Genomic DNA, 19,593 nt, shown 5'->3' with positions numbered 1-19,593 from the left:
TTGTTTAAGAAAAGCTATTGTGAGACCATTTCCCTTTGACTGAGTCTAAATTAATTTCCTACATCTCCATTTCTATCAACAATTAAGGAAATAACACAGGCTTAATTTATACTAGCATATAGGCGTTTATTCATTCACAAGAGTATGTGATCTAAAAACACACAATGAGATTGATCTCAAACAAAAAATGAAAGTTTAAATTGCATAGGCTATATAGATCATACATTTAAAATACAATGGAGCAAGTAACACACCTGACATGGGCTAGAATACACTTTATTTGAGAACGGCGCTCTTTTAAGATACACGACGTTACTCTCTCGTTCTGTTTCTCATCCACATCTTGGACCACCTTAAAAGATGGTCCCTCCCTCGGCATTGGCGCTCCGCAGCCTCCGATTGGCGAGGACCTCATGGATGGAATTGGTTGCAGAAATGCAAAACTTGTTGCTGGTTCCCTGAATGCGTTGATCTCACACAGCGCCAAGCGCCAGACAAGAGTGTGATCTATCTCTGAATTGCTCCAAGCTGGAATAGACCACATCAGAATCGGGAGCAAAAGGAGTGCGTTATAGCATACAGAGTGAGAGAGTGAGGGAAACAGCCGATAGAGGTTCCGCGCCTTCTGCGCGCTTGGAGGGCACATGACCAGGACCGGTTGGACTATGCTGTCAAGCCGCTCTGTGATGGTGGAGTGCGGGTAGTGAGTGCTGGAGGCTCCGGGACACGGTGGTGCAAAAGCGGCTCTCCAGATAGCCATCATGACTGGGCTGGATTTCCCCCCCGGACTTGTAGAATTGCTTATAGTTCAGTAATAAGACATTTCACACAGAACTGTGGGAAATGTTTTCTTTTGATTGCAAAACAACGACCAATTAGAATTGTGGAGGTTGCCGGGGGATTTCTATAGAATGGGATCTTGAAAGGACACTCCAAACTGTGCGTCCTGGGACATTTGACAACGAACTGGAATAATGAAGTGGACGAAGAAGATAGTTGTGTGTTTATTTCAGTTTTCATAAGCCTTGTGATCTCTGTCATCATAAATCAAAAAAGGTTTTTTTGTCAAGTTTGTAAAGAAGAAATTTGCTTAGAAAACTTTGGAATATGATATTATATCAAAGTCACATTGCAAGCGAAAAATATTTTGTATCATTTGTAAATTAAAGGAATAAACAAGACGCCTATAGAAATAGACGGAAACGAGCAAGGACAGACTGTATTTGCTTGCTTCGTTGTCCTCTCCGGTTTATTTTCGCCACAACACTTTAGGGACAAGTTGGATATTGGAAAAAACTATGAAAACTTATTGGGTGAGTTATTTAAGATCCATTGGCTACGTTTTAAATCAGAACTTTTAAGATATCAAAATATCTATTGAGGCATTCTCTTATATTTTCGTTTTTGCCCTCTTTTTTGTGTGGAGATTCACAGAAAAACAGACTAAAGCTAGACTGCCTATGCCAGGCGAGCTGGCTGTCATGCAGGATTGATATCGGGAAGTATGTTTGGGCTGGAGCAGTTTGGTTCTCAGATTAATAGCATAAACCCTAGCCAGTCAGAGAGAAACATAAACCAGCCAAGACTGAACATGAGCTCCCATTACAAAAGCCCCGGCTTTCATACCGGAGGCCCGCCGGGAGCCGCGGAGCCGGGCATGGGCCCTTTGAACGAGCCTCCGATGCTCGGGCTCAATATGAACATGAATGGGGAGCAGTACGGTGGCTTTCACCCGCGGGGCCACTCGGACATGCATGCAGGCAGCGGACTCCAGCAGCAACAGCAGCAGCAAGGACCCATGCATGGATTTTTCAACAACCAGCAACCTCATCAAGGCCATCCCCACGGCCACCAGTCTCACCCTCACCAACACCACCCTCATTTCAATGGGAACTTTGGAGGCCCAGACCCAGCATCATCCTGTCTGCATGGTGGCAGATTGATGGGCTACAACAACAGTGGCATGGGGCCTCAGCAGGGCTTTGGAGAGGGGTTTGACCCCATCGCTGAGGGCCAAGCAGGGGACGGCTTCTCCCAGCAGCAGCAGCAGCAGCAGCAGCAGAGATCTGGTAACATGTCTGAGTTCCAGCACAACGGCCCCCCTAATGGCAACCACGCTGTCCCTGCCCCCTGTCTACCCCTGGACCAGTCACCTAACCGGGCAGCATCCTTCCATGGTCTGCCCTCCTCTTCCTCCTCAGATACCCATGGTCTTGAGCCTCGACGGATGCCCAATCAGGGTGCTGTGGAGGGATTAGAGTATCATTTCCCCAGCGAACCCCCAACTGGACATTTTGAAGTACCTGTATTTTCCCCCTCAGAATCAGAGTCTCAGCTTCCCCACTTTGGGACAGGAAGGCCGGTGGCCGGTGGCAGTTTCCCTGGAAACCCTGCCATGGCTCGGACACCGGGTATGCAGGGCATCTCCAAAGGGCACCAGCAGCCACCCCCACAGCCCCAGCAGCCTCAGCCTCCCCCACAGCACGGAGTATTTTTTGAGCGCTTTGGGAATGGCCGTAAGATTCCCGTGGGGATGGAGCTGGGGGTCAGTGCTAGACACCCTCTCATGCAGCAGCAGGCTGGTTTGATAGCGCGACAGAACTCATGCCCCCCTGGCCTCCCCCGGCCTCCCCAGTCTGAGCCGGGCTCCATTAACCCCAACATGCTGGACGGTGGCGTCATGATGCCTGTCCAACACAACCAGTTTGAATATCCTATTCACAGACTGGAAAATAGGGGCCTGCACCCCTATGGGGACCCCATGTTTAATATGCAACAGCCGGCTCCCCCTCCTCCCGCCCAACAGCCTCCGAATCAGAGGCTGCAACATTTTGACTCTCCTTATATGAACATGGCTAAAAGGCCAAGATTTGAGTTCCCTAACGCACACGGAGGGGAAAATTGTGGCACGTGGGGTAGTGGCATGCACAATGTGCAGGGAATGGAGAACCACCTCTCTCCCTCGGCCTACCCTGGCCTTCCAGGTGAGTTCACCCCACCTGTAACAGACGGTTTCCCCCCGGGTCCACTCCAGCACGCTGGGCCTGAGCAGCAGTCTCTGCAGCAGCGGCAGAATGCGGCCATGATGATCAAGCAGATGGCCTCTCGGAACCAGCAGCAGAGGATGAGGCAGCCCAGCCTGCAGCAGCTGGGTCACCATGGCGACGTACCTCCAGGCCCCATGATTCATGGAGGCCCAGTGGGGAGCATGCCTCAGCCCAACTTTGACAGGGAGAATGGGAGCAGGATGCCCAACTTTGAGGGTCAGAGCCCTCATATAACTCAGGAGAACTGGTTCCCCGGTTCTCACCCACCAGGAGAGATCATGTCGCGGCGTATGGGGGTAACGGGTGGGGAGGCTGTAGCCCACGACATGGGGCTGCAGCAGAACGGAGTCGGTATGATGTTCAGGCCGGGCATGAATGGGATGGGCATGCAGGAGCCAATGAGGATACCTGGAGATGGACACGTACAGGCTCTCCACTCTCCTGGTATGCACCCCCCGTTTGGCAACAACATGGGCAATCTCTCCCAGATGCAGTCCCCCGGAGCCGGGGTAGGACACCCCAACGCACCATCAGAGAGGCGGCCGACTGACTTCCCTGCCGGGCCTCCCATGGGATCTCAATCAACGTTTCCTTATGGAGGGGTTAACCGTCAGGGGGCACCACATAGCAATCCCCAGGGGGTGAACACCTCACCAGGGAGCTACCCTCCACAGTCTGAGTTCCCCCCAGGCCAGCGATCCTCTGTCAGTAAACTTGGGGCACTCTCTCTGGGGAACTTTAGCAAAACCAGCACTAAAGACAATGTTTTTGGACAGAGCTGCCTGGCGGCCCTTTCCACAGCCTGCCAGAACATGATAGCTAGCCTAGGGGCCCCCAACCTAAACGTAACATTCAACAAGAAGAACCAAAATGAGGGAAAGCGAAAACTGAGTCAGACGGAGCAGGACATTAATAGCAGCACAGTTAACGGGACCGGCAGTGCTGGTCCTGAGTATTTTCAGAGTGGCACTTCCCAGAACAGCCAGATGCCTGGCAACGGGAATAGCAACATTAAGCCTGCAGGTCAAAACCAGACGCTGCAGGGGGAAGCCAGTGCCCTCTCCCCAAATTACAACATGGACGCTACCCCATGCAGTGAGGGGAAAGCAGCAACAGGGAATGGGAGAGGGAGAGGGAGGAGAAAAAGGGACAGCGGGCATGTGAGCCCTGGGATCTTTTTTTCCTCTGACAGCGGAAACCCTGTTGTAAGTCCAGGCCAGCAACCCCCTTCAGCTGGCGTTGGGGAGAGGGGTGGGGGTACGCCCCATGAGAAACCCCTCCCATCCCCCTCCTGGGGAAAGGGAGGTGACCTTATGCTGGGGGACCAGGCAGACCTGATGTCTTCTCTGGACAGTGGCATTCAGAGTGTCACCAAGTCTAACAGTAACTCACCGCGCATAGATTTTCCTGATGATGTCAGCGCCCACTACGGCAACGAGGATGAGGTGTCCTCTAGCTCAGATGCAGGAGGTGCTCCTGCCTCCAAGCCCAACCGCAGCCCGCACATCACCGGCTCACCCAAGCTGCAAAGGGGGGAACAGGGCCTGATGAATGGGCAGAAGCCCCTAGGCATGCAGGACATCACCAATCACACTACCTCGACACCCGACAGCTATGGACTGAGTGCTGGTGTGGGGACAAGTGGCAATGGAGTCGGTCACCCGGGCACACCTGGGATGGAGCAGGTACGCACTCCATCCAGCACCTCTGGCCAGGATGACATCCACCCTCTGGAGATACTGCAGGCCCAGATCCAGCTGCAGCGCCAGCAGTTCAGCATCTCAGAGGACCAGCCCCTGGGCATGAAGAATGGCAAGAAGAGTGGTGACTGTCTCTCACAGAACGGAGACAATGAGCTGGCGAGCTGCAGCCCGGATGCTGGGAAGGGCTCAATGGGCACTATTGACCTTGACACTCTGATGGCAGAGCAGCACGCCACCTGGTACGTGCCCAGTGACAAGGCCCTGATGGATGGGCCAGAAGACGACAAGGCCATGGCACCCTGGGAAAAAAACAAGAGCCAGAATAACAGCAAAGAAGGTAATTGAATATGCTCTATGGTTATATTTCCCACTTTGTTTTACTATCTGATTAGTACTGTCTATTTGCTGTATTTACACACACACACACACACACACACACACACACACACACACACACACACACACACACACACACACACACACACACACACACACACACACACACACACACACACACACACATCCTTCTAAGGCTGTCACTCAACATATCAGCACATAAGCCCAATGTTGTTTTGCATCCCCGATGAGCAGAAAATGATATGAATGCTAGACTAAAATAAGTCAGGACTTCCTTTGTGCGTGTAGCCTATGTCTGCAGTTATTTGAAACATAGCTGTTCTGTGGAAACAGGTAGATCAGGTATATTGAGTTTTATATGTAGGCTAGAAAAATACATAAATAATGTATTATGTTTTTCTGTGTGCCTATAGGTCTACACAGGGGATAGGCTATTGGACCACAGGCTAATTAACTATTCGAAATTAAATAGCACTAATCAGGAAAACATTTTAAAACGGATTTATTGTGGTTCTAAATAAACATTAAATTATCATTTGGTGCGTGTTATGGACTATTCTATTGTTGAGGGACTTCAAAGGAACAGCGCGAGAAAAGTAAACATTTCCTGTGGTTCTTTATCTGGGTTTTCAGGGTGAACAACTACACTGAGAAGATGAATAGGTTTCTGAGATGCGTTTTCACAGCGGGGTTTCCCCTCCATACATATCTGTTTGTTTTTGTTATTACTATGGGATAATAAACGGGATTGGAGAAAGTGGATTGATTTTAGATTAGCCTACTATTGGAAAGGGCAGCATTGTCAGGATATATGAAGAAGAGTGATATTACTATAAACAAGAGTAGCCTATCTTAAGCTTTTTATTTCGAACTTTTTTTCCTCCTAAATGTGATGTGTCCTCGAAGAACAGATTTTCATTGAACATGATAATATGATACTAATAGAAAATAATAATATAATAATAATGGATGCGTCATTCACTTTTTCTAATTTGTTTAAAACTTTTGGTTTTATTGTAGACTAATGCCAACCACTTTTTCGCCAACATGGTTCAGGAAAAAAATGGGGTGGTTATGAGATACAAATGCTTATTTTTTCACTAACAAATGTAAATTCTAGTATTCTAGTAGCCTATGCCACGAAACTGTTGTAGCCTTTAATTGTAAGTGCTTGTTGAAATTGGTATAGTGTGATTAGACCGTAAGCGGTTTGAAATCCTGTCAATCAAGGTTTGACATTAACAACACAAATAATGTTCTCCTGTTTTTGGATTACCGGTCATACATAAGGCATCTGGTTTGTTTTATTTAATTAACAGGAAATGAAATAACATGCATTTAAAATAATAATAATAATAATTATTATTATTATTAAGAGCTATTATTATTTCCTATTATTGTTTATATTAGGACTGTGCTATAGCTACAACAGGGACTTGGATAATAAAAAAGCACGTTTTTTTTCTCTTCAGTTTAATCCAGTGCTGAAGTTACTTTTTATTGACTGCTCCTCCATCAATCAAAACCTACTTCGAATAAATATTTAAATTATGAATTCAATATTGCTGATTTATGTCGTATTTTATGTCGCAATATTTTTCTGTGGAATTGTAATCTCTTTTGTCTCTCGATATTTTTTTCTGAGGCCACTCTTTTTTCTATAGACATTTGAGAATCTATAGCAATAATGAAATGGTAGTCAGTCAGTGCTGCAAAAGGCGGTAGGTCGCAGTGAGACGTTATTAAATCGCTACCGCCAGAGACGAGACACCAAAACTCCTTTTCTCTTGTGAATAGGTAGCCCCCAGCGCGTATTCACTATCCCTTTGTTCTGGCTAACTGCGGGAGCTGAGAGGAGAGGGGGGCGCAGGGCACGGAATCTGGAGTCATAGCGCATTGTTTAGGAGGGAAAGCAGTCAACCAGACCAGGAAGACACATTCTCGCCTTGTCCATAGTTAATTTTTTCAAGATCCACATGTCTTAGCAAGGCGCACTTATTCTTCAGAAAATGCACAGCAACAGCCACTTCGATTTTGTTAAAAGTATTTCTCTCCCGTCTCTCCTATCTCCGCACATTTTTTCCTTCCTCAATTCAGCTCCTTGCAAGCACAAAACCCATGCTGCTCGACTCGATCCATAGCTAGTTAGCACAAATCACGGATCTCGACAGTTTCTCATTTGAGTGCTGCAGACGACAAAGATGAAAAAGGGTTGAGGTGTGTTACTGGATTTTGTGATTGAATTGGATGTTTTTCAGGAGACGCGCAAAATCCTATGCATTCAACGAAACGCTACGTTTCAGATAAAGATAAATAGGGCCTTATGGTTTTAGTTGCACATATTCAGTAGGCACAATCGATTAACAGTTATATTCTCTTGGAAAATGCTAAAGACCAGGATTCTGAAAGTTATTTTGGAAGATTTCATAGAACACACGTGTCAAACTTATTCCGTGTAGGGCCGAGTGTTTGCGGGTTTTCGCTCCACCCTTGTACATGATTGACAAATGAAGGTCACTAAATCGTAAGGAATTCCCCTCACCTGGTTGTCTAGGTCTTAATTGAAAGGGGGGAAGAAAAAAAACGCAGACACTCGACCCTTTGTGGAATGAGTTTGAAGACCCTGTCATAGAAATTTGAACTTGAGCTCCGTAGAAGTGAAAGAAAAATATTGATGAATGTAGGAATATGTCAGTATTTTTTTAAGTTGTGGAATATATTTATGTTTGTTATTGATGTATTGTTGCAAGTCCACCAGCTGGTTAACAGGTGAACACTAATAGTCCTTGCCTGAGCCTAAGAGTTACAGTGACAGTTTAACAAAGAATTGTTTTTCTTTCGAATTGTCTTGTTAGTTATTAAGGTTCTCAGTACAGTTCACAAGATAACTTATATAATAGTAGTAGTAATAATAATAATAATGTTATAATGCTAATGATAGCTGGTCTACAATTTTAAAAATAACACTTTTTTTCACACAATTTCATCACGGTTCCTTTCTATATTCCTGCATGATGTGGCTAACCAATAAAAACGTTTTAAGATCACACATTTCGCTTGAATACACAGCACATTTTGCTAAACACACACATGGTCTGATCATATGTTTTTTTGTATTGAAGTTACGTTTCTTTCTGCATTTTGCTCATTTCTCCATGTCACCCTTGGAGTTGATCATATGACACCCGTGTAGGTGTTGTGCACCACTAAAACCAATTTAGTTTAATATTGTGGCAATCCGCTCTCTTGGTATCTGTCTTCATGCCCCTGACCTATCCCCCATCACAGTGTCCTGAAGCTGGGGGGGGGGGGGGGGGGGGGGTGCATAGGTTCTGACATCCTGGGAACAGCTTTAATAGTGGGAGTCCTGAGTGATTGTGTTACTTGGGCGCTTTATAGACTGCATTCAGTGTTTTTACGGGAAGTTGAGTTTAACTGCCCAATTGAGACAGGTGGGTTATGGGCCTCTGTTTATTTGGGGAGGGGGATGGTTGCAGTGACATTTGGCAATAGGCCTCCCTGTGTCTATAGCAGGGGTATGGGTGGTAGTGGCATGGGGAGGACCTGTGGTGTTTGGGGCTCTGTGACTATAGGTGAGGTCTCAGCCAGTGCAGGAGTTGGGATCACAGAACAGACTGTATTCTCATATATATTGTTAATGGAGATAGTGGGTGATGTTTTCAGGCCAGAACGTGGTGCCAGAAGTGCCTCATAGGTATATGGAATTTGATAATATTGTTGCATTAAACAATACTGTTAAAGAAAAATATGAGATTGAGCATAGATAATGAGAAAGTCCAGCTTGCCTGTTTGGGAGTGTGTTATGTTGTATTTTCTGTGTTTATGTCTGTTTACCCTGTGTGTCTTAGCTCTCCCTGTATGAGTTCCCACTGTGGTTGTTTAGAGACTGATATGTCTGTCAGTATTGGACCAGTCCGTTGCTTATTCTGTCTGTGTGATGAGCTACCATTCAGCCAAAGCTATTCACTAAGACATAGTAATGTCTATTGTAGGCATGAGGCCCATATACTGTAAGGCCTCCATATGCCAGTGGGTGTATATGTGAATGAAGGACCATGTTTGCGTTTTCAGCAAAATGATGAGAATGCATTTCCCCCTCCTTTTTCATTTCCTTTTCTCTATCTCGACTTCTTGTACCCTCTTCGTCTCTCCTTCTCTGCTCCTTATATTATAGCCAGGACCTGACGGTTTGTTTTGAAAGACGTGCACACTCTTGATAACAAGCAACTTGTCGCGCTAGGAAATGATTCAGTTGGTTTTATTTTTTATTTTTTGCTTCCGTTTTGACCACACAGTGAAAGTTATTTACGGTGTGTGTTATCACTTTGTACATACTGTGCTAGGATCTGTCCTCTGGATTAATATGGTGTCTCATGCAACAGAGTGACTGTTCTAGTGGTGGTGGAGTGAATATTAGTTAGAGCATGCGCTGGCTTGCTGTTGGCATGTGTAGGAGAGCAGTGGGTAGAGAGGGGACTTTTCATGCTTAGACACCCTGATTAGGAGGCAATTTAATCCATTGCAACAGGCATATTGACATGCCACCTAAAGAGACCTAGAAAGAAAGGAGAATATTCCTATAAGACCACCCCACCTCCCTTAGTTTATTAAAATCATACTTATCGTATTGACATTTCATTCCAGCGACAACTCATAAATCACATGAGTAATTTTTATTTCCCTTTTTTCCTTTCTTAAAGCAGAAAATAGATGTGATTGACATTTGGTTGAATGAAGAGAAAACAGCTTGGGGCGGCCCATGTTCCAGATCCCTCCTTGCAAGGCGTTGCGTATTGACTTGCTTAACAACACACACCCAGGCAGCATAGTGTTCTCTGCACTCTCCCATACTGCAGTAATAATAATCATTATCATAATCATAGCAATTAGCCTTGGTAATATTGTTCTCAAAAGTGCCAATTCATCCTCTGGCACCTTCTGTGAGTTAACTTGGTTATTGACAGATACAGAGAGGCTTGTGAGGATACAGAAGGCAAGTGAGGTGTGTGTGTCTGTCTTTTGTGAGGAACATATTATATCTATAGCCGCAAATGGCGCAAAAGTGCATACTTTCAGAAATTTGAAGTTGGACCTTTCCACATTTTTATGCATTTATTTTCTTATGTCTCTTCACAAAGTAATTTCTGTCTCCCTTTGTCAATTGATCCCTAGGGTTGAAGGAATATCACACAATTCCTACACTATCAGCATGAATCAGTGGGCATTAGGACTGCTTTCACCATGTAAGTGTGTTTGTTCTTCCTTACCCCCCATCGACAGTTTACGGGGCTAAGACAAATATGAGACGCATGCAAATGGCTCTAGCAGCTGGAGGGACCAGAGGTGTATGTGTGTGTGATGAAGACATGGAAACTCGATAGTGTGGGTTTATCAGCTGTAGACATCATGTTTGATTTATGCAGGCTTGGTCACAGGCTTGTTGTTTCAGACCTTTGCTCAGGTGTCTTGTATGCTGGAATAGACTCTCTGACTTGTAGTGAAATGGAAATAGTTGCTGGTAGTTACACCTCTCTCAGTTCCAGCTCTGAGAATTCATCACAGTATGATAAAATTAACTGACAAGTTATGTCAGGGTTCATCACAACTTATTTTAGCTTTGCATCAGTTTGGCCTGCTTTACGTCAGTTTGGCCTACTTGAAGTACAACCCCTGCTAGTATGTAGTACATCCACAGTAGACCCCAATATATTTGTAATTATCAGTACTACTGGTGAACTGCTAGCACGTATAACACCGGCCCAGCTGAGTGCAGCAGTAGCAGAGTTAAGCTGTGGAGAAGTGTGTAGTCTCCTGTCTTATAGATATTGCAGCTCATAACAGGACATTACATGGTTTCTGCTTGTAGTTTTGATTGTGTAAAATCTAGTTTTAATATTTTGTTTCTTCTAGATGTTACTGTGTATGTGTGTATGCACTGAATGCTGAGGCCTTTGCAGTACATTTACCACCAGTGACAGTCAAAGGAGGCGTGTTAAAAACGTCTTTGTGACTGATGTAGAGAGGAAAGGATGAACAAAGGTTCCATGCCTTTTGCTAGCTGGATTTCTGACTCTTCAAAATAGCAGTGGTTTGTTTTCCCTGGGGAAGAGTGCTGAAATCAAATCAAACTTGTCTGTGTGGGTGGGTGTGAATATTCCCCTTGGAATGGAAGGCTGAGTTTGTCTGGGAGATGCAGGGTGGGGGGGTGGGCACCGGAGGCTCCGGTTGGCTGGATGTATGTGACACGTTTCCTAATGTCCAGGGTCTTAATAAGCCAGTGCCCAGAGGGACTGGAAAAAACAAGGCATCTACTATTCCTGTAGAAAATGATATATATTTTTATATGTAGCTACCAACAATCCCTGTAATGATGATTTTAACATAGTTTGTGAGAAATGCAAGTTGTCTTTATCAATTACATTTACATTACATTTAAGTCATTTAGCAGACGCTCTTATCCAGAGCGACTTACAAATTGGTGCATTCACCTTATGACATCCAATTAAATAGACTATAATCCTTAACACTCCCTCTGTTCAGCAGAGGTGTACCATGCTAAAGCTACTAGGCTGTGTGTGTGTGTGTGTGTGTGTGTGTGTGTGTGTGTGTGTGTGTGTGTGTGTGTGTGTGTGTGTGTGTGTGCGCGCGCGCGTGCGTGCGTGCGTGCGTGTGTTGTCATTCCGCCAGCAGCAGTTATGTTATTTGGCATACAGGTAGTCGTCAGATTTCTTTAATTCGTATTGAAAAATTGACAAATGAGTTATGACACCAGAGCTGTTTCTCTTGGGAGAGAAGAGGAGAGACTGATCGAGTACTAGCGAAAGCGAGAGAGATGGAAAGAAGTTTCTCTTTTTTTCTGGGAACATCTTAGGTTTCGACTTGCGAGGTCGAGCAAGATGGTAATGGCTGTCGTTTGCCTCGCTGTACAGAGAGAAAGAAAGAAAATAAGTCTTACATTTTCTCCACAGTTCCATCCTCTGGACTTTCCTTATTTATTTATTTCAGGGCAGTTTAGATACTCGGATGTTAGAAACAATGGTTTGGATTTTTTAAACATTTGAGTCTTTTCAACAGTGGAACTGTCATCACTAAAGCTTAATACTGTCATTATACCACACAGCAATATCACCTTCAACTCAATAATTATAATTCTATTTTATTTACAGTTTTAACATTGTGTTTTTTCAACTTTGTGTTTTTATCTTGGAAATGGAAAAGGATTGATTATATTTGACATAAAAAAGTATAATTGTGCAACCAGTGCTAATTATTTTTAAGACATTACATGTACTTTTCCAAGTAAATCTTTATTTTCTTCAATCAAGGGTCAATTAATTAATTAATAACAGGATAATTATTATTTCAGTCAATTATATTAAGTCATTTGATTTCAAGTGTTAAACAATTTCTATCACAATAACATGAAAGTGTAAGATTCCTTGAATTGACCACCTAGCTTCCCATACTGAGGACTAGCTGAAATAGTGATTGTATGCTAAGGGTTGTGGCTGAGCAAGTCAGCCCCCTAAACCCATTCCGATCCCCCTCCTCTCCTAGCGTCTCCCTAGCAGATGCTCCTAATCCCTACATTTCCACTGTTTTCATGAGTGGTTGGGGTTTCCAAATGGGCCAAAAATACATAAACAGAGTGCGTAGTGACGGGCTGAAACAAAATAGAGAGCGAGACGTAGATCAATATGTCACCTACTTGGATGACATGGATGACAGGTCCTGGACATGGTTTTGATTTATGCAGGAGGTACTAAATCACTTCCCGTGTTCCCTTTTGTGTCTAGTTTCCTAAGCGCGTCTTGCAACCTGAGGGGGAGGTGTGTGTGTACGAGGGGATGGCTGAAGGGAGAGAGTTTACTAGAGAAGGGGTGAGGAGGAGCGACCGGGCCAAGGCCTGCCTGCCTGGGCAAGTTTTTTTCCTTCTTGTTGCAGGCCAGGGAACAGAGAGGAAATTCAAACCAAAATAACCCCTGTGCCCTCGCTTGAAAAATGTGCCCCCTCCATATCCACCCTTCTCTGAGGGGAAAGGTCAACCTGTGGCAGTGGGGTTGAGTAGGGGTCGGAGAAGGCTTCCCATGCCATACTCCCCCACCCCAACTACCAAACCCCAGGCAAACATCAGATACCTGGGTCATACCTCCAGTAGTTCCCGTATTCCTCACACAGGGATTCCTGTAGCCCCTCACCAAGTTGAAAGCAGATAACTTAATGATTTTGTATATATATATTTTGGTGATTGGGATTTAATGTGAAGCCTTATTGCTCTGCTGGTCGGTCTGCTTAGTGCAGTAGAGAGGCGCCGGATCACAGGTCCTGCTCTTAGGTACCATGAACCTTCAGGAAAAGTGTTAAAGACCTAAATGACTAACCTTTAAAGTATGCTCTATGATAACAGAAATGTTACAACATTTTTCTGTGTTCTTTACCATCACTGAAAAAACAGACTTTGTATCTGTGCATTGTGACGTGTGCATTGTGACGTGTGCATTGTGACGTGTGCATTGTGCTCCCGAACTTAGAATCTTCTCTAATGTCCTTAGTGTTCGTTTTTTATCATAGAGATCCTATTAAATTAAATGTGTATTCTAATTTCTAATTCTATGGTTGTTATGCTAAATAAATCTGATCTGAATTTACTCACTGTCACAGGAGCAGAGGCCTCTAGGTGTTTTTACCAGAGAGCGGCGAAGGCTGATTGGGCTGGTTGTGTTCGGTAAAGGTTAGGTCGAGTCCCGGGGAGCACAGGGTTAAAGGTGAAGTGTCGTCATAGAAGTATAGCTTGGGATAGAATGGACCTCGGAAATCAATGTGACGGCTCTGTGAAATTCTCTGGCTCCGAAAGAGAGACTAGCGAACACCAAGACACACATATACATGGTCTTATTTAGCATATACTTTGTTTCTAATGCACACACCTGCACAAGGACTTGGTACACAATGTGCATTTAGCTATCATAACACTTCATTTTTAACTGCATTTACAACATAATAATTACCATTAGCTTCATCAGTTTACATTAATCGTTTAATAAAATGTTTAGGTTGACAATTATAGTTAGATTGTGAGAATATGACATTTATTGTCGTTCAATAATGGTTCCTTCCCAGTGTTGTTTACAGACTTAGAGAACTGCACAAGATTCAGGCCGTCAGCTTCCGACATATTGGTGTCAGCCAGACAGAGAAACCGAAACAGAGCAGTGTGCTGTGCTGTGTGTTTTCTCTTCACAGCACGCTAGTGGAAAGCATTGTTCATCTGTGTATATCGTCACGAGCTGTGTCTGTTTGTCTGTGTGACGGCTCTATAAGCCTACGTGGAGGAGTCACACTGTAAATCACACACTTTTAGAAAGAGGAGAGGAATAGAGGTGGATTAAAAAACGGAGCGTTTGAATTGCCTTGGTTATCTTTTTCGACTTGTAATATGGTTAGGGATATTTAACTGTATTTGTGGTTCAGCTTAGTTGGTTGTGATATTATTGTTTTCTTCTTTATTGGGTATTCGCCCTGTGTGATGCTAAGCACTCGTTCTCTGAGATTAATAGCCTATCACTGAGATATTACTGTGGATATGAACAGTACGCTGCATGGCAAAATAATGCGAGTCATTGAACAGCCTTAACAAGGTTTTATTGAAAAAAGATTCCACAGCTTGTAAAATGTCACGGTGATTTGGGATTTAGGCCTGTGTGATGTAGAATTTCACACTGCCGTTTCCACTTTTGAACAAATATGGTGCCGTGGATAATGCTTAACATTTAAGTGTAGCGTGTAGATTTTCCACCAAAATTCCATCTCTCTCGGCTCCCAGGGTATTACCTAGAAATATCCACAGATACACTACGATTGACTGGCTTACTCCTTAAATGGAGAGCTTTGTGTTTTTTTATTAAGAAAATGTTTTTCTGCTTGTAATAATACAATTTGAGAGGTACAGTGTTTTGATTAAAAAAACATATATTTTTTTTAAACTAGGAAACTGGTGGCAATCACTACATTGTAAATGATTGTTTATGTGAAAGTATTTTTTAGGGAACCAATATCATTGGTAATGCTAATGTTTTTATTTTGATAAATAAAGTAACGTGGTCACATGAGCTCACGTCTGAGCATGGCCCTGGGACAGTGGGAGTGGATGCTTTTGACTGTGTGTTTACAGTCCTTGTCCTTGCATGTATGAGGCTGGGGGCCATGTCTGTCTGTTTTGGGACCATGCAGACTGTGTGTGTGTGCATGCATGTGTGTGGAGCGGCAGCTGAGGGCTGGTGTGGATATGGCAGCAGTGGCGGTGGTTGGCGGTGTGTTTTGTGGCTGTGTTGTCAGATTGCTGTGTGTCAGCAGAGAGCCAGGGGAACGCTTGGCTGCCTATTCAGGCCGGTGTGGACCCTGCTGTGCCCAGCTACCATGGGCTGTCGGCGGGTGCTAGAGGGCACAGTGCTGGGGATGGGAGTGGGGGGTAGGAGGAAGCACTTGGAGAGGGGGTTGTGGTCCAGGCTCACTGAGTGTGGGTGTCAGCCATGCAGAGGTGTATGGCAGGGCCCTCTGGCAAACGCTGGCCCATGCCACCACCACCACTAATCCCCACCCCACACACCCGTCCCCCTCCCCCTCTGCCTCTCTCCCCCACCGTCGCTCCGCTTAGTCTCCAGAGTCCTTGGGTGATTTGTGTGGAGGAGGAGGACGAGAGATGCGGGAGCGGCGGGAGCTTGGCTGCGTGACCTTTTACCAAATCCCTCCGCTTTTCCATTCCAGTGGTCGCGGCCCAGACAGGCTGGGGGGCAGTGCTGCCTCACTACCTCCCTGCCTTCCCGGCCCTAGCCTGTCCACCCTGCCTCCTTCACTCTCTGTCCTGACCTGGCCTTGTTTCTCTGGCTGCGTGTTGTTAACACCGTGTCATAGTTGCTCCAGGGAAGTAAAGGAAGGGAGAAATCTATACAGAGAGAGTGAGAAAAACAAAAAAGCATTTGGGAAGAGAGAGAAGAGATAAAAAGGAAAGTGTGACACAGAGACTGTTTTGAGGTCAGAGTATTTTTTCTCTTCTTCTCTCTCTCTGTTCTGTCACTTTGTTGAGTAGTGAGGTGGGCAGATCAGAGTAGTGATAGTGTGATGTACAGGCCCTGTGCCTAGAGCAGAGTGTGTATCATAGTCTCTCGTCTCTGACGCCTGTACCTCAGCATGTCTGAGCTATTTAGAGCTTGTCTGTCTCTGCGGCTACGCTCCCACTCAAAGCAGTAGTAACAACCTGGGGCTGAGGAACATAGCAGAACAGTGTTTTGAGTGCTAAGGACAGATGGGAATAGCATGATTGATTTTTACAGCAGGTATCCACCTTGTTCACGCACTCTTTTTTTAGAATGCTCAGAGCATGCTTGGAGGCAGACCCCAAACGCATGATGCAATGCTGCAGTCACCAATAGGGCTTACTGAAACCAGCGATAGTAAGAGCCTGACAACCTCTCTCTCCCGTCATCTCTACCTCTAACTCCTCGCCCTTCTCTCCTTCCTGCCCCTCCTACTCTCTCAGAATGCTGCGGGTCTATATCATGGCAGATGACGTGTGACGCCGTGCTTTTGCGTATAATTTAGCCTAGCACTTTCTGTCCTCGTCAATCTTCCTCTCGCAAATGTTTTCTTACACGACGCAAGCGATTTGACTCGGAGGATGGGTTATGCATCTCAACCGGCAGCGTTCCCCATGTCCCTCTAGAACTGCACGGCTGATTTTTATACAACCTTCAATAAACCTATATATGGATTTTCTGGAAGCTTGGTTCCATTTAATATGCGTTTGACACCTTGGTGACGTGGGGTCGATACTGCAGCAGGGTCATTATACCAGTAAATTAGGTCATGCAGAGTTAAAGGTCAGCCTCCTCACAGCCCTCTGACCTCATGACCAGAGGTTAGGGAGGAGTGCTCCCCATTTGCACGGGTGACCGGGACTGAATGTGTGTGTGTGTGTGTGTGTGTGTGTGTGTGTGTGTGTGTGTGTGTGTGTGTGTGTGTGTGTGTGTGTGTGTGTGTGTGTGTGTGTGTGTGTGTGTGTGTGTGTGTGTGTGTGTGTGTGTGTGTGTGTGGTCCTCATATGCAAGGAGAATATGGGGGATGGGTTTAGAGCATTGTCGTTTTCCAGCCTGCAGGATGGGGGTGGGAGAGGGAGAAGGAGAGGGGTTGTTGAGGTCATTTTACTGCACAGATTTTGAGTGGGATGAGAATTAGGATCTAATTTAGATAAGGGATTTTATGATTAATTCTAGTGTTGACATATTGACTGAAGATGTTTATTTTGGTTGTTGAGGAAGAATGTATCCTTAATGTTCCTCAGTGCTGGCCCATTCACTAACCCTCTCCTCTCTCTGTGTTTGTTTCTCCTGTGCAGAGTCAGAGCTGTCTCAGAGTAAGGCTGGAGTAGGGGTGGGGGCCCCGGGGCCCGGAGGGGGCAATGGGGGGAGCCACCTGCAGTGCCTGTCTGTCCACTGCACAGATGAGCTGGGGGACAGTAAGGGCCGAGGGGGGACGGTCTCCTCCTGGCGCTCCCTGCACTCCGACATCTCCAACCGCTTTGGGACCTTCGTGGCTGCCCTGACCTGAACACAATCAGGGCAGCCCAGGAGATGGAGGGAAGATCAGAAGAGAGAGAGAGGGGGGGGGGGGGGAGAGTCAGAGGCAGATGATAATGAAGACGACATCAATGATGAGGATGACATAAAGGTATTGATGATGAGGATGACGTAAAAGTATTGATGATGACGTAAAGGCATTGCTGATGAGAATGATGTAAAGGTATTGATGATGAGGCGTCTGCATTGGCTCTTCGCCTGTTCAGGGAGAGAAGGACATATACGCACTCATACACACACGTGAACACATATACACTCATGCTCACACACACACACACACACTCTTGGGCACAAACACATACACACTCACTCATGCATCGCTGGACTATACAGCTTTGGCTCTATTCAGTGGTGCCCACATCTGGAAAACCTCAAATCATCCTTTTAGTTTTTTGTTGTTTTTTGAAGAAAACAGGAGAAATGTCAATGGAGGAAAGGAAAAAACTCAAACTGAAAAAACAGAAAGACAAAATGTCCTTGGCTGTATTGGGATAGCAGTGTTGAGTCTCTTTTCTGTTACATTCTTTAGACATGAAAGTTGTCTCTTAGTATTTGGGAGCTCTGTGATTAAAACCCCATCCTCACCAGCTGTACCCTGTACCTGTACTCAGTGACCTCCTAGCCGTGGTTCTCTCTGTGGGTTGGAGGTGGTACCACCCACCATGCCTACCCCCAGCCCAGTGTATAGATCACTGAGCCTGGGCTTGGGTATGGCCTCAAGCAGAGCCACCCTGACCCATACTCACCCGTTGAGGGATTCTGGTCGTCTTTGTCAGCCAGAGTTTGGAGGATATGTCTGTGAACCAGCCCTTCCTCCCTCTCATGGCTCTCAGGGGTACAGGGAGAGGAGAGCAGCCCTCTCACCAGGACCTCTCCCTCAGTCCTGGAATCCCATTGTCACCCAGAGACACAGGAACCTGATGAGATTTTGACCTTTTGAGCCACTGTACCTCACAACCTCACCAGGCCATCCTCCTGGTCCAATAGAACTGGCCTGGACGCTGAAACAGGGGGAGGAAGAATGGGATGGAGATGGAGAGAGAAATAGTTTATTTTTGGTGTGGGTATCTGCAAAAAGGGATTCCTGAATACAAATTCCTCTCTTCTATTTCCTCTTCTATTTAGCTTGGGCTCCAACACAGTTATACAATACAGCCAATGTAAACTGTAGGGGAGATCAAGGAACCATTTAATAAGGGAATTGAAAAAGGAATATTGGTATTGCACATGTAAAATAAGAGAACATTTGCTGTGTGTTAGGCAATCTTGTAACCTTTAAATAAAGCTTCTGTTGAATTAGAATTTCTGAAACAATAGATGGAGGCCTGCATCTTACGAGCTGTTTCTTTTTTGTTTTCTTTTTTTAATAATATGTAAAGTGCAGTCGTCTGTTTTCCTGCATATTGTATATATCTGTATATGTTTTATTGAGTAACTAAATAACAATAAATATGACGTTAATGGTGAATTTTATGATTGCTTGTTTTTATTAATGTTGTGCCCTTATATGTGTCTGTCATAATGACAAAGTCGCAATTTATGAATGAAAATAACATTTAATACTGTATAATAATAGAATAATGGAAATATTGCTATCCTCTGAAGATATCTCATATATATATATCACAGAAATATTCATTGTGACAAGTTTGTCTGGGGAGGTTGTGGACTCTGTAGTCTAAAGCAGCAGCATAAAACAACACAAAGTAAACTGGCATGAAGATATTATATACTAGTATATAATAGTCTTCCTCTCTCTTCTCAGCATTTCTTATAGGCCTACCTCATTGCCTGTCTCGCCTTGTTCTTTTTCTTCTCTGCCCCCATCCCCAT

At 45.0% G+C, this 19,593-nt stretch overlaps 1 protein-coding gene across 3 annotated transcripts; it reads left to right on the top strand.

Annotated features, from left to right (window-relative positions):
* The first annotated feature begins 427 nt into the window (after positions 1–427).
* On the top strand, positions 428–19,228 carry LOC129826331 (transcriptional activator MN1-like). 3 transcript variants are annotated; one of them, XM_055886928.1, is made up of 3 exons: positions 428–5,087; positions 10,301–10,371; positions 17,520–17,606. In XM_055886928.1, the coding sequence occupies exons 1-2, from the start codon at positions 1,505–1,507 to the stop codon at positions 10,339–10,341; spliced, it is 3,624 nt and encodes a 1,207-aa protein (XP_055742903.1). In that variant the 5' UTR covers positions 428–1,504; the 3' UTR covers positions 10,342–10,371; positions 17,520–17,606. The 3 variants fall into 3 exon arrangements, with proteins under 3 accessions (XP_055742903.1, XP_055742901.1, XP_055742904.1); XM_055886926.1 differs by lacking the exon at positions 10,301–10,371 and having other exon boundaries at positions 17,520–19,228; XM_055886929.1 differs by lacking the exons at positions 10,301–10,371; positions 17,520–17,606 and adding an exon at positions 12,925–15,631.
* Positions 19,229–19,593: the final 365 nt, after the last annotated feature.

The sequence above is a fragment of the Salvelinus fontinalis genome, chromosome 28 (genome assembly GCF_029448725.1).
Source record: "Salvelinus fontinalis isolate EN_2023a chromosome 28, ASM2944872v1, whole genome shotgun sequence".
NCBI classification, from domain to species: Eukaryota; Metazoa; Chordata; class Actinopteri; order Salmoniformes; family Salmonidae; genus Salvelinus; species Salvelinus fontinalis.
Note: the sequence above shows the minus strand (reverse complement) of the source record. Positions and strands in the feature narration are given on the sequence as shown.